The sequence below is a fragment of the Elephantulus edwardii genome, unplaced genomic scaffold (assembly GCF_000299155.1).
Source record: "Elephantulus edwardii isolate Elephantulus edwardi_28Jun2011 unplaced genomic scaffold, EleEdw1.0 scaffold00308, whole genome shotgun sequence".
Classification (NCBI taxonomy): domain Eukaryota; kingdom Metazoa; phylum Chordata; class Mammalia; order Macroscelidea; family Macroscelididae; genus Elephantulus; species Elephantulus edwardii.
Window position 1 is genome coordinate 2,358,739 of NW_006400058.1, and position 15,258 is coordinate 2,373,996.

A 15,258-nucleotide genomic window follows, 5' to 3' on the forward strand; every position below is an offset into this window, starting at 1 on the left:
TTGCCTGGAATCATCTTTCTGTCTGAACTCTGGATGAACAGAGACTGGGGTTGTCTTGATCACTACTGTGTCCTGATTGCCCAGCACAGGCCAGACTCAGAGCAGGTGCTCCGATATTCCCAAATGACATCATACCCTCTCTCACCTGGTCCTTAGGTTCCAAGTTATCAGTTTTTAAAATATGTTGTTGTTGTTGTTGTTGTTGTTGTTGTTAAGTGCCGTTGAGTCGCAGGTGACTCATAGCAACCCTAGAAGGAGAGTCCTCGACGCTTTTAAAATATAGCAAGTTAAAAAAAAATAGCAAGTTACTGACATTGACAAATGCCTTGCTAGTAAATGAAGGGTCTGAGTAAACCAGGAGGGAGAAGAAATGGATGTCATCATCCAAAAAGCTAGACTGAAGGCCATCAAGTCCCCAAATATGCAGATGATGGATACTGAGTTCTCACTGGGAAGTATTGTTTTAAAAGTAAGTATGTTATTTTCCAAAGCTAGAGTCTCCACAGAAACCCCACTACATACCACCCTTGCTTGGCTTCACATGTTGTTGTTGTTGTTATGTGCCGTCGAGTCATTTGCGACTCATAGCGACCCTATGTACAACAGCCCTAAACCATGCTCTATCCTGTGCCAATCTCATTGCCTCTGACACACCCATCCCGATTACCCCAGTCACTGAATCAATCCACCTCATAGAGGGTCTTCCCCTCCTGGACTGTCCCTCTACTCTACCCAGCATGATGTCCCTCTCTAAAGACCTGTCTCTCCTTACAACATGTCCAAAGTATGTCAGACGAAGCCCCAGAATCCTTGCCTCCAAGGAGCAGCCTGGTTTAACCCTCTCTAGGATGAATCTGTTTGTTTTCTTGGCAGTCCACGGTACATTCAATACTCTTCTCCAGCACCACAGCTCAAAGGTGTCAATTCTCCTTCTATCCTCCCTAGTCATTGTCCAACTCTCTGATGCATAACAAGTGATTGCAAAAACTATGGCCGGTATCAGGCGCACCTTAGTCTCCAGAGAGACACCATTGCTCTTGAGTACTTTAGAGAGGTCCCTAACCACAGACTTTCCCATCGCAATACTTTTTTTTATTTCCTAGCTACTGGTGCCAAGAGTGTTGATCGTGGAGCCAAGCAAACTGAAGCTGTGAACAATCTCAATCTCTTCACCATCCATCCTGATGCTACCGATTGGTCCAGTGGTGAGAATCTTTGTCTTCTTGACATTGAGCCTCAGTCCATATTGAAGGCTGCAGTCCCTGGCCCTCTGCCGTAAGTGCATGAGGTCCTCCTCAGTTTCAGCGAGCAGGGTTGGGTCATCTGCATAACGCAGATTGTTGATAGATCATGCACCAATCCTAACACCACGCTTCTCCTTATGAGGAGCCCAGCCTCTCGGATGATCTGCTCTGCATACAGGTTGAAAAGGTATGGAGACAGGACACATCCCTGGCGTACACCCTTCCCAATTTTGAACCATGCAGTGTTGCCCTGCTCTGTTCTGACGACTGCCTCTTGGTCCAAGTATAGGTTTCGCATTAGCACGATTAATGTTCTGGAATTCCCATTCTTCTCAGACTTATCCGACTGGAGAGAGGAAACAAAGTTTCTGATAATGAGTGAGTACCATGGTAAGAATTACAACTGGATGAGGGTGCAAGGAATGGCTGGGAGGTCTAGTTTCGTTTGGGCCAAGGTAATGACATTGGAACTAAAGAAATCCACTGGGCAAGAGCCAGGGGAAAGTATCCTAAGTAAAGAGAACAGGGTGTGTAAAGGCCCTGGGTTGGAAGTATGCTCATGGAGCTGGACTGGAGTGATGGAGAGGAAATATGGATGAGTTAAACCATTCAAGAAGAATGGCTTCACATAGCTCTGCAAATAAAACCTTCCACTCCACAAGACTCTGCCGAACCTGTCCTCTGCTTAACTCATCCATATTTCCTCTCCATCACTCCAGTCCAGCTCCATGAGCATACTTCCACCCCAGGGCCTTTACACACCCTGTTCTCTTTACTTAGGATACTTTCCCCTGGCTCTTGCCCAGTGGATTTCTTTAGTTCCAATGTCATTACCTTGGCCCAAACGAAACTAGACCTCCCAGCCATTCCTTGCACCCTCATCCAGTTGTAATTCTTACCATGGTACTCACTCATTATCAGAAACTTTGTTTCCTCTCTCCAGTCAGATACAAAGCCCGTTATGCTGTTGAGGGAGCAATGTTGGCCTACGACTTCCTTGTCTAGCTTGTCCATTGCTATATCCCCTGCCCAGAGCCAGGTACATAAAACATTCAATAAATTTTTATCAGGTGAATCAGAATCAATATAATCTTATGTGCAAGTATGGAAGCTAATTATGGCTCAGCTGATTACTGACTGTATGATCTTGGGCAATTTCCTGGCCCTGAGTTTGTTCCCTCCTCTCGGTAAGTGGGTCTGCCTACTACACCTTTCTGTTTTAAATCTTAAGCTGCAATCATGCTTTTCCAAGTTACTCCATCTCATGAGCGCTGTGTGCCAGGTGCTGGGTTCAAGACTGTCTATTCGTGCATCAGGGAGGATGTGTGAGCACGCACTCGGCATGTGGGAAGCCATGAGTCTCCATGAGTGGAGAATGGTGCTTGTAAGTGTGGCAGGGCCACTGGGTGAGGCAGCCTCATGGCCTGTGATTCTTAGTGCCTCTGTCCTTGCTGCCTCCCACCCCATCTGCCCAGATTCACCCCCCTCTCTCCTTCTGTTTCTATTTCTGTCTTTCTCTCCTCTTCCCCAGGCCTCAGGGGGCCCTTGGCTGGCATGAAGCCTTCCTCCTTCTTCCCAGGATCAGAAAGAAGCTTCTCAGATGCCCCCCTAACCAGCCTCTCTGGAGTAACAATGGTGCCCACATTACTCTGTACCCCAGAGGGTCCCTTCTCTATCTAGCATTCTCAGAGTCCAACCTGGTCTGCAGTGTGCAATGAGCTCCATTACACTTTCCCCGCCACTCCCACCCCAGACTAGCACTGGGTAGTGTGCTCAGCTTAGGTCACGGGGGCCATTTCTGGCCTCCAGACATAGACCTCAGAATCAAGAGGCTGAGGGCAAACTATCACACCTCTGCCATGTATCCACTGGCCTTGAATGACTTCACTTCTTTAGCTCCGACTTACTGGCCTGTAAAATGAGATCTTAAAGCTGTTGAATCTTAGGAAGATAAGCCCTACCTGTACGTGGAAGGCACATTCCATCACTGTTTAGCATCACAGTCTTGCGGTTGAGAGTCCAAACTCAAAAGCCATAGGAAATCTTAAACCAAACCTTTTGCCATTGAGTTGATTGCAACTCACAAAGACAATGTCAAAAATGAAATGGCCCCATAGACCTTCTAAGATTGTGAATATTTATGGAAGCGGACTGCCATATCTTTCTCCAGCAGGGAAGTTGGCTGAGTTGAGACACTAACTTTTAGGTTAAGTCCAATTCTTAACCACAGTACCACCAGGACATCTTAAAAGCCACTGTTCAAACATCCCACCACCATCAAGTTAATTCTGACTCATAGCAACCCTGTAAGGTGGAAGAGAACCATCAATAGGATTTCCAGTGCTGGAATCTTTATAGCAGACTGTCTCATCTTTTTTTATGCTGATGAGTTTGAACCGTTTTTCTTTTGGTTAGTGGCTGAATGCCCACTGCATCACATAGGCTCTTAAACCATGCTATTATTGTGTACCATGGAGTTGGAGCCCACTCACAGGTGACCCTCCAGAAGGTTTCCAGAGTAAACTGCACTGCGGAAATGGCCTTTCTCAGATGGAGCAGCTGGTGGAGTCAAACCATGTACCTTTCACATTGGCAATGCAAATCCCTACCAGAACTCACTTAAACCATGCCTTTAGATCTCAATTTTGTCACCTTCTAACTGTGTAACCCAAAGTAAGTTACTTAACCTTTCTGGATCTCAACTTTCTAATCTGTAAAATAGAACAATACCAACCACCTAGAGTTATTGTGAGGATTTAATGATTTTTTAAAACATGAAAAGTGCTTGCAACAGTGCTTGGCACACAGTAAGCACTCAGTCTGTGCTCTCTATGATCATTTTATTTTTATCATTCCCCGTCCCTGTCTCTCAGGAGCTAGAAGCCTGTCTTCGAGTCTCCCTGGCACCAATGCTTTCTACAGTCTCACTTATAGTTATTATGCTGCAATCAGGCCACCCTCCCCCCAACCCTCAAGACACACACACAAACACACACAGAGGTCACGCAGAGCGGCCTCAGACACAGAAAAAAGTTTAATTCTGCTGCGGTGGAGGGTCCCGGCTCCTGTAGAGAGAGGGATTTGGTTTTGGACTTTGTTTGTGTAGGAAATTTGGGGGGAAGGAGGCGATAGGAAAGAGTGTGGTCCTTCCGGTGGGCCCTGCCCGGGACACTGTAGAACGGGGAGAGGAAATCTCAACAGAGAAACTGAACACAAAGAGGGAGGGCTGAGGAAGAGATGACAGAAAAAAAAAAAAAACAAAGACCAAGAGGGAAGGACAGACACAAGACAAAGAAGACAAAGGGCAGGACAGCGACAAACAAGAGGATTAGAGAAAGGGGGGCCCTAAGGGAGACCCGACAGGACCAAGGAGGTGAAGAGGTTGAGGGTAGGGGCTTTGGAGGCCAACGCGGGACAGAATAGGATCTAGTCCAGCCAGATACAAGAAATGGGCCCCTCGCTCCAGCCCCATCCTGGGCCGGGGAGAGGGGACTCGTGTCTCAGTGCTGCAGTGTTGGGGGAACCCTGCCCCTCCCCGCGCTTCGCTGTGTAAGGCACAGGCTCCAGCAAGGTCCGCGAGCGCGCACGGGGGAGGGGCAGGAGGGGGCGAGGAGTGCGCAGCGGATGGGAGCCCCGTGGCCTGCCCCCTCCTAAGAGGAGAATATCGTCGCCTCTCTCAGCTGCCTCTCTTCAGGTGTCCTGCCCCTAGCTCCAGATGGCTGGGTAGGTGTCCGGGCACCCAGGCGTCCCGGCGCCTGCCCGTCGCTCACACGGTACTCTCCAGCATCCACTCGGTGCTGGTAAAGGCCAGGCGAGCCCTAGCGGAGCCCAGCCCCAAGTCTCCATCCTCCCCGGCCGCGCCCGCTCCAGCCCCGTCCAGGTGCGGTGTGGACCGGTGGCGCTTTGTCCGCCGGGCGCGGCGCGGGTAACTGTGGCTCTGGAAGAGAGCCCCATAGTCCCCGTCAAATGAATAGCGCTGCTGAGGCCTTGGCCGGGCAGAGGCACCCCCGGGAACCAGAGCCAGGTTTGGAGGAGCCGAGGTTGGCGGCCCCAGAGCCCCAGAACGGCTCCTCCGAGGGCCCACTACGGCCCGAGGTTCCTCCCCGGTGGTTTCCTCCGACGGCAACAGACACAGCGAGGTGGCCGAGCCGCCCAGAGAGCGTCCGAGGACTGTTTCCGAGTCTATGGAGGCCTCCACCGCAGTGGCCTTGCCCTTGGCCTCAACAGCAACAGCAGCTGGAGGCGTCACCTCGCGCAACGCTTCATATCGGTCTTGAGGAGGCAACGCCTGCAGCGCACCTGCGCCGTTGGTCTGCGAGCACACGTGGCTGACTCGAGGAGGTGACCTGGAAGTCCCCTTAGCCCTGCGGCCATCCGCATCACCATAGACCTTGTATCGGATCATAAGCAGTACTATGAAGACGAGGACCGAGGCTACGATGACGCCCCCGATAGCGATGATCATAGTGCCACCTAGGAAATGGGCCCGCAGTGGGCGGCAGGGTGCTGGGTCCCCAGCAGTGGTGAACTGCACACAGCCTACCACGCGCGTGGCCGGCAGCGCTGTGGCCCCATCGTCGTAGACAGCCAGCACGCACAGATCATAGGCGCGGCCTGCCGCCAGATCATTCACCAGGAAGGTCTGGCTGGTGGACGGGATCATCCTGTAGGAGGAGATGCAATCAGTTAGTACCACTCTGAACCACCCACTGAGGCCAGCGATACCAAACCCCTATAGATGTTTAACCCCTTACTGAGTCAAAAGTAGCCTCTCATCAACCCATTCCCCTCCTCTTTCAAATTATTGCCACAGGTCACCAGAATTTCAAAGACCTCTGGCGCCCTAGTGTAAGGAGTTAGCTTCCAGTTAATGGTAGACTACAGTCGAATTAGCAGACAAAAAATGGACCATCTCAGCTGCGAAGACTACAGGCCACGCCCCTCTCATAGCCATGTCCTGCTCTGGTTAGACAGGCTGGCTGTTTTATCACCTCCTGGGCGAGTATCTGCCTTTCATGTTCCTTCATCTACATATTCTAGTTCCTGTAAAGGACCAGTGCTGTAGGGTATACCCCTACTTTTCATACCCTGCATTCAAGAGACAAGCCTCCTAGGGAGTATTTTATTCCCTATTAAGACAGCTGCCAGCCAAGCTCCCTCATCTGCATATTTCCATGCTTTAGGAAACCACTACTACAAGCCACACCCCCTCATCAGCATGCCCTATCCTGGGCCTCACCTGTGGATAACCCTAGCTCTGGAGGCTTACTGGTAAAAAGAGTTGATGTTGCCAACCCAACGGCAAGCAGTTAAATCCACCAACTGTTTGGAGGGTCAGTTAGGAGTTGGTTATGTGACAGCACATAACAATGGCAAGTACGAATCACTTCTGTGAGATTTACAGCCTTGGAAATACACTGGAGGCTATGAGGGAGTCTGACTAGATAGCAAGGAGTTAAGTGGAAGCTATTTCCTATTGAGTCAATTTCTGAACCTCTCCTCTACATATTCCCACCTATTAACATACCAATGCTGTAAGTCACTCCCTCCAAGCCACACACCCTCAATGACCCACAAGGGATGGGTCCTCTGGGCCAAGTCCATTCATTCCTTCGTTAGCTATTAGAGGTAACCACCCTAGTGAACCTATGTTGTTCATTGCTGTGGGGTCAGAATAAACTCATAGCTGACCCTCCAGTGAGTTTTCAGAGGTTGTAAATCACACAAGAGGAGACTGCCTGTCTTTCTCTGTAGAACCTGCCTTTGGGTTGGCAACAAAACACCCTACTCAACAGGCCAACAGACTCCCTTATGCCCCTAGACTGACTTGTCAAAAAAACCCTCAAAACTCATTGTCATCAAATCAGAACAGACTCAGAGCTGACTTTCTAGCATGTTTTGAAGGTTGTAAATCAAATGGGAGGAGAGATTGCCATCAATTCTCCTGCATCGCTGCTGGTGGATTCAAACCTCCAGAGAGGTGCACCTTTGGGTTAGCACAACTCCCTGTGAACTAGGCCATCAAAGTGCCCTTCCTGTACTGACAGAAGTCCCTAAGTCAAGCTTCCAGAAAAGTTTCATCCATCCTTGGGTCAATATTATGAAGCATGCTCATCCACCGCTACTAGCCAATTCCAAATGAGTATCCACCTGCTGCTGTTGATTCCAACTCAAGGTGGCTCTCCGCAAGGTTTCCCAGGCTATCCATCTTGGAGAGGCTGGAATCCTTCATCTCTCCCCCTTGGTGCAGCTGGCAGGTTCTAGCATTCTGGTTAGCAGTACTACACACAACAGTGATTTCACCAAGGCCCAGTGAGGAGCAGGGCAAAAGTGTTTAAGCGACCAGACCGCCTGCTTTGGAATCTCTCCTCTTCCATTCAGCCAGCTCTGTGTTGCTCAGCAAGTTTCTTAACTTCTCTGTACCTCCTTTCTCTCCAGTTTTATTTATTTATTTGTTGTTGTTGTTGTTATGTGCCGTCGAGTCGTTTGCGACTCATAGCGACCCTATGTACAACAGCCCTAAACCGTGCTCTATCCTGTGCCAATCTCATTGCCTCTGACACACCCATCCCGATTACCCCAGTCACTGAATCAATCCACCTCATAGAGGATCTTTCTCTCCTGCACTGTCCCTCTACTCTACCCAGCATGATGTCCCTCTCTAAAGACCTGTCTCTCCTTACAACATGTCCAAAGTATGTCAGGCAAAGCCCCAGAATCCTTGCCTCCAAGGAGCAGCCTGGTTTAACCCTCTCTAGGATGAATCTGTTTGTTTTCTTGGCAGTCCATGGTACATTCAATATTCTTCTCCAGCATTTATTTAGGGATAACAAAAGATCCCATATTGTACAAAGGTGTGGGGACTGAATGAGTTAACACGGCCACAGCTGCACACTCAATCTTGGTATCATCCTTATTAGCAAGCATCCCATCATATGTTGGCCAGCAATACTTTTGGCAGCTCACACTCCACCGCCAACTGCAGCTCCCCATCTTACAAGACCCACCCTTTGGAGGGCCAGTACCAATAGGCCTTGTCCCTTCTGTTGGGCACATCTCTTGAACACTTCTCCACAAATCCAAGTAACCACATCTAGTCCTGGCTGCCCTGGCCACACTAATTTGAATGCCCAGCACTCAACCTCACCTGCTTTCTCCTGTTCCCTGTGGACCACCAAAACACAAGGAAGGCTTTTACATCTTCAGAGATCAGGCACAACAAGCCCCGCCTCCTCTCTAGGCCACACCCCCATCTCCACAGGCCTCCTTACCTCTCAGAAGCTATACCTTCCCTTGCTGCAGAGCCACCTTCTGGTCTCAAAGCTCCACTCATTAACCCACCTCCAGTACCAAGAACCTTCATCCAGTCAAAAGACCTGAGGATCCACCTGCTTCTGCTCCTTTGCCTGCCATTTCACAGCCTCACAGCCCCACCCTAGCCATCCTGCCTCCTCTGACTTTGAGTCTTCCTCTTCCTCTCTCATCTCAGCTTCCCTGGGATTCCTCTTGCCCCTTATCCTAAAATAACCAGTTGCTAGGGGTTTCCTCCTTTTCAAGGACAGAGGCTGGCTCCTTAAGAAGGCTGGAGCCCATATGTCTCTAATTGGCTGCAAGGCCCAAGCAAGCAGCTGAGCAGGCTTCTGGTTGGATATCACTTCTGCCCATGGCAGCAGTGAGGAAGTTAACTCCTGCATTGCCATAGCACAGGTGTCTGCAAGGGAGTAAGGGGTGGAGAGTTGGAACTGTGGCCTTAAGGGGAAGGAAGGAGTTCCAGAGTTGCCTCCCCAGTTGAGGATGGGGGCCATCTACATCTGCATACACCTGCAATATCTGGGCACTTGTGAACATCCTCCTTCACTTCCCACCCTCCAGTAGCCACACTTCAATGACAGAAGGAAAGAGAAATAGAGAGATGGACAGTTAAGGAAATCAGAATTCTGTACTGAAAATGTCTTCCCATTCTCCCCTTCCATCCTTGCCTGGCAAACAATATGTGCTCAACAACTGTGTGTTCACTGAAAAAAGAATTTGGAGTTGAAAGGGTAAGTATTAGAATGCTGGCTCTGCTACTCTGTAGCAGAGAGGGCTTCACCCCAGAGCTTCAGTTTTCCTGGCTGTAAAATGGGGTGAGAAAAAGGGGTCACTTCTGCTTAAGAGCAGAGTCAGAAAGATCAAATGAGGTCTCATTCTTTGGAAGGAAATATTTTATAAAAGGACTTGTTTTGTTGAACTGTTCGCTCCAGTGTTTGTAAGAACAGGCCGGCATCTGACCTCTCCAATTCCAGGGCCTAGCACAGTTTCCGGAACACAAAAAGGTGTGTACCATGCTGGGTGAGCAAAATAAAACAAGAGAAGACAAGTGGAAAGAGAGACATATAAACCTTCAACCAACACTGGCAATGCCCCTACTATATGCCAGGCATATATAAACCAAGCAAAGGCAGAGGCCAAGACACAAGCATCTTCCCAAAGGCAAGGAAATGGCTGGCCCTTCTCATACCCTCAAGTGAACTCAGGCACAGAACTAAGCAAGCAGCAGACACTTAGCAATACGCTTGAGGGAAGGAGACACAGGGCAGGGAGATGACCACACAGCCAACAATCACTACATGCCAGCTCCATGGCCAAGAGTGTTATTCAAAACACACTAAGTGGCTAACAGGAGAAGGAGGAGGACAGAGAGTAGCAGAGGCAAGAGAAAATCACAGAGATAATGGAAGGAAGTTATCACAGAGTCTGCAACACACAGGCCTGACCACACTGGGATAATGGCATAGTCTTACACAGAGGTCGGTGGAAAACTTGGCTAGTATTTCTCATGCTTTTTGTTTTGTTTCCATAACAATGACCCTGATGTATAATTTACAAATATAAAACAGAACTGTAAATACAAGAAGGCCTGGATTATGAACAAGTTCCATATCTAAATCTGCCTTTTAAACTGAATTAGAACATAAGTCAGACCACTTCAACATGGTTCACATCAGTCGGTCAAAAGTTTGTCTTAATATATAGGGTACCTTTCAGTGCCTTGAAAAAAGTCATTAAAGAAACACAAATACCCTAAAGCATCTTTGGCATAATAATAATAATAAAACTTTCTGACATCAATCACAAAGTAGGACCCATTCGTGATTATGAATCACTGTATGGACCTCAAATTTTTCATTTCAGAGGCTCTACAGGAGTTGAAGGGAGCTCTGGTGGTCTAGTGGCAAGAAACTACACTATAATCCCAAAGGCATACAGTTCAAGGCCACCAGCTGTTTCACGGGAGAAGGGTGGGCAATCTCCTCCAGAGCGATTAACTGCCTCTTTAAACATGCCAGAGGGTCAGCTATGGATTGGTTCTAAGGTACACAACAAAAACCGGACTTAAGTCATAACTCCAAGCATATGTAAATAAGATTTTCTCACCTGGAGACTGTAAGTGCTACCTGTATATCTGCTGAATGGATGAGAAACTCAAACAAAAGTATTTGAGTTAAGGAACATTTGAGGGGAAAGGGCAAAATCAGGACCCTAGACAACTTTGTAGGGCCCCCGAGCTTGTGAGGAGGATCAAGGAGGCCAACCCACCTGTAGAGGAGGGAATCATCCGCAGAGCTGTTGTACTGGACCTGGTACATCCGGATGCCGGGCACAGGCCTCTGGGCCGGCCAGCGGATGAGCACAGAGTTCGAGGTAAGCTCCGCGGCCACCAGCCGGCGCTCAGCAGCTGAGTCATTGGCCCCTGGCCGGCCAGGCGTAGCGATGTCCGAGGAGCCAGGCTCAGTGAGAGGTGGCGGGGCAGCAGGTGGGGGCGCCATCAGTGGCAGTGGCACCACACACACCTCCACCGGCGCTGTGGCCTCCCCAGCGGCGTTGGAAGCGATGCATGTGAAGGTGCCACTGTCCCGCAGAGTAGTGATAGTGACATCCAGAGTCCCGTCCCCCCGGACCCGGGTCCGCGTTGAGTTCCCTAGCAGGCGCCCATCTGGTGCCACCCAGTGCACGACTGGCTCAGGGTCACCAACCGCCCGGCATCGCAGGCTGACCGCCTGGCCCTCCACCACCAGGGCCCGGCCCCCCGCCTGGCGTGTGATCAGCGGAGGTTCGCACAGGAACTCCTCCTCTGGGATGGACCAGAAGTAGCGGTCAGTGAGGTGCTCCGGGGTGGCACAGGTCTCCAGGTCGTCCTCCCGGGTCAGGCGCCGCAACCATAGGAGTTCACAGTTGCAGTGCAGGGGGTTGCCCCCAAAGCTGACAGTCAGCGGTGTGGGGGGCTTGGGCCCAGCACCCTGTGACCTCAGGAACAACCCATCGGGTGGGAGTTTATGGAGGCGGTTGGAGGTCATGTCCAGGCGGACTAGTTTGTGCAACTGCACGAAGGTACCTTCAGCAATGTGATCGATGAGGTTGTGGTCGAGCGTGAGGGTATTGAGGTTCACCATCTGACCAACTGCCTCCCACGGCAGGGCCTCCAGGTTGTTGTAGGATAGGTCCAGGTCCTCCACGGTTGACAGGAAGGCGTCAAAGGCAGCTGACTCCACCCGGCGGATCTGGTTGTTGCCCAGGATCAGGTGACGCAGGTTCCCCAGGCCACGGAGCTGGTCACCACGCACCTCTGCCAGCCTGTTGCTGTCGAGGTGCAGAGCGCGTAGTGCTCGAAGGTCTGCAAAGGCACCTGCAGCTACCTGGCCAATGGTGTTTCGGGAGAGAGTGAGGTGCACCAGGCTGCTCATGTTAGCGAAGTCACGGCGGCGGACGGCAGCGATGAAGTTGTCGGTGAGCCGGAGCTCCACCACCCGCCGGTCAATGGCAGGCGGCACAAAGAGCAGGCCCGTCTTGGCACACAGCATGGTCAGCGTGGGGGCCACGTTCTGGCAGATGCAGCGGCCGGGGCAGGGCTGGCCACGAGACGCCCCTGCCCAAAGCAGCAGCAGAAAGGACAGGGCAGCGGGTGGGGGTGAGAGGAGCCCCCAGGAGAAGGGGCCTGGAGCCATGATGCAGTGGGCAGGTAGGGCTGGTGGGCAGAGAGACCTGTAAAGGGAGGAGCCAGGTTACCCAGGCACAGGACTATGGAACCAGCCTGGCCACTGAGCTGTCCTGCTCGGAGTCTGATATGGATTCCTCCACTCTGGGGACAGTGGCAGGACTGATTATTAACCAACTAGCATTAATTGCTAATAGATTAAGGATTTCCAAGCCAACTGGTAAATTGCAGTGCCAGTCCTTGGGAAATGACATCATGCAGGGAAAGGTGGAGAGTAGGAGAAAGAGAGGAAGCCCCTTAAAGAGATGGATTGACATAACTGTAACAATGGGCTCCAGCGTTTCAGAGATAGTAAGGACCATGCAGGATAGGGTAAGGCTCAGATCTGCTGTTGACAGGGTCGATGTAAGTTGTAGTTGATGGCACATAACAACTACCCTTGGGAGCGCTCTGGTGGCCTAGTCGCAAGGAGCTGTACTACAATCCCAAAGGTGCACAGTTCTAATCCACCAGATGCTCCAACTGGAGAAGGAGGGGCAATCTCCTCCTGTGCCAGTTGGGTCTGATTCAACGGCACACAACAAGTGAAAAGAAAAGAAAAGGAGAAACATAACTACCCTTGAGTAACCTACCACTCCTTTCTCCAAAAGCAGCTCCAACACAGGACCTCTTAACAATGGGAGGGGTGACACCTAGCCCTGAATGAGCCCTATAGTAGCCACTAGATATACTGAAAATCTCTACTGACTGAAGCTTAAGGCCATGATGGTCTCAATTCATAGCAATCCTCCACTGGGTGTCCAAGGCTGGAAATCTTAACGGGATGAGATTGCCTACCTTTCTCCCACAGTGCTGCTGGTGGATTCAAACCACCAGAGACACAAAGCCTGTTGGTTATTAGTGAAACACACTACAGATTATGCCACCAGAGCTTCGTAAAAATGGATTTCAAAGCCATGCTAAACACAAGAAACCAAGTCTATTGCTGCTGAGTCAATTTCAACTCTTAAAGGCCCTATAGGATAGAACTACCCCATACAGTTCCTAAGCCTGCAATCTTTACAGAAGAAAATTGCCACATCTTTCTCCTGCATCTTGGCCCACTGGTAGGCCCAAGCCTAGCCTTTCAGTGTGCATCCAAACGCTTAATCATTGTACCACTGGGTCTCTTAAAAGTAATACTTCCTGGGTTGAAACTCTTACACATTGCTGGTGGGACTGTAAAATGATATAGCCACTCTGTATCAGTTTGGCGCTTCCTCAAAAAGCTGAACATAGAAATTCCCTATGACCCAGCTATTCCACTGATTGGAATATACTGCAAGAAAATGAGAACCAAGGCACAAATGGAGATTTGTACACCAATGTTCATAGTGGTGTTATTCATCATCACAAGAACATGGAATTAGCCCAGATGTCCAACCACAGTCAAATGGACTGAGAAATTATGGTACAGTCACACAATGGAATATTATGCCTCACACAGGAGCAATGGTTTTGTAAATTATTAACTAGGGAGGGACTGGAGAGAATTATGCAGAGTGAACTAACTCAGCCCCATAAGGACAAATACCGTATAAAACTATTATTGTAGAATGAGTATGAGGCTCCAAGGCAGGGGGAGGGTAGAAGCAGAGGAGTAAGGATGGGAGATCTAATCACAGGGTCACACAATTTGATGGGGTGGGTAGGGAAACGGGAAAAATCCAGTGTGGAAAACAATATACTCAAACTTTGCAAATAAACCAGTATAAAACAGAAAAATTTTTTAAAAAGAAAAACAAAAGTCATACTTCCTGTGTTCAGATATTAGCTTTGGCACTTACTAGCTATGTGATCTCGGGTAAGTGTCTGAAGCCCTCTGAATCTCGGTTTCTTCATCTGCAAAAGGGAGACAGAGACAGGCTTTATATCTGTGAAATGGCTTAGTAACCATAGCAAATTCAAAACAGTGCCCCACACTAATGCATGCTCATCCACGTTAGCTGTGTTACCATCATCACAACCATGGAGCACAGAATACACATCAGGCCTGGCTGAAGAACAAGTGCTTTGAAATCCCACATCCCCAGTTCACAGCCTGACTCACCCCTTGCTCGCTCTGACTCGCGATGAGTCCCTCCTTTGTAAAATGTGATGTCAACAGTGCCATCTTCATTGGGTTATTGTGAGGATTCGGTGGGCTGATTCATGGGAGCCACTGAACACAGGGCTGGGCATGCAGTAAGCACTCAATAAATGTTAAGGTGCCCACCCTGGGCAATGATAGAGTGACTTGGAAGGTGGGAGGGGATGTGGAAACCCCAGCAGTGTCTCCCTGTTCTGCCTGGAGCCTGGTTTTCCCCAAGGTACTGATGAGCTCCTAAACAAGGGGCAGACTTCTGTGCACATATATGGCCTCAGATACAGCCATACACACCTGTACATGTGCGTGCACACACACACACACACACACACACACACACTCCCTCTCTGCCTCTGCTCCAAGCAAAACCTTCTGGTGGGGATTCCCCCTGTTGCAGCTACAGCCCACGATATGTCAGCTCCCATCACAACATGGGGTGGGCAGGCAGGGGGGTGAAGATGCAGGAAGGGGGCGTCCCTGGAACTATTTTCACCCCATCCCACCCCATACCCCAGCTCTGCCAATCTGCCTTCCAGGAATCTATGGGTGAGGCTATGGCCTGAGGTGGTCCTCATCCTCCTGCTCAAAAGAAGGGGTACAGGGGCAGAAAGAGGGGAGACCAAGAGCTATAGGAGAAGCGAAGTGAGGCCTGGAGAGGGAGAGATGGACTGGCAGAGAGTGAGCCTCAGAGAAAGAAAGGAAGAGATACAAAAGAGTATGAAAGGAAAGTGAGGAGACATAATTAAACTGAGGCAGAGAGAGAGAAAAACAAAGAACGAGAAACAGAAGGAAAAGAGAGAATGGGATGGAGAGAGCAGTGGTAAGAGAACAGCATCACACAGAAAACTAAAAAACTCATGGTCATCCAGTCAGAACGGACTCAGAGCTGCTGGAGGAGCAGGTTTACAAGGTTA

The 15,258-nt window shown here is 49.9% G+C and overlaps 1 protein-coding gene across 1 annotated transcript; it reads right to left on the reverse strand.

The window, feature by feature from the left end:
• Positions 1-5,010: 5,010 nt before the first annotated feature.
• Positions 5,011-12,229, reverse strand: LRFN1 (leucine rich repeat and fibronectin type III domain containing 1). Its single transcript, XM_006901083.1, has 2 exons — positions 10,824-12,229; positions 5,011-5,908 (listed from the first exon to the last, which is right to left on the reverse strand). Exons 1-2 carry the CDS (start codon positions 12,227-12,229, stop codon positions 5,011-5,013), a joined length of 2,304 nt encoding a protein of 767 aa, XP_006901145.1.
• Positions 12,230-15,258: the final 3,029 nt, after the last annotated feature.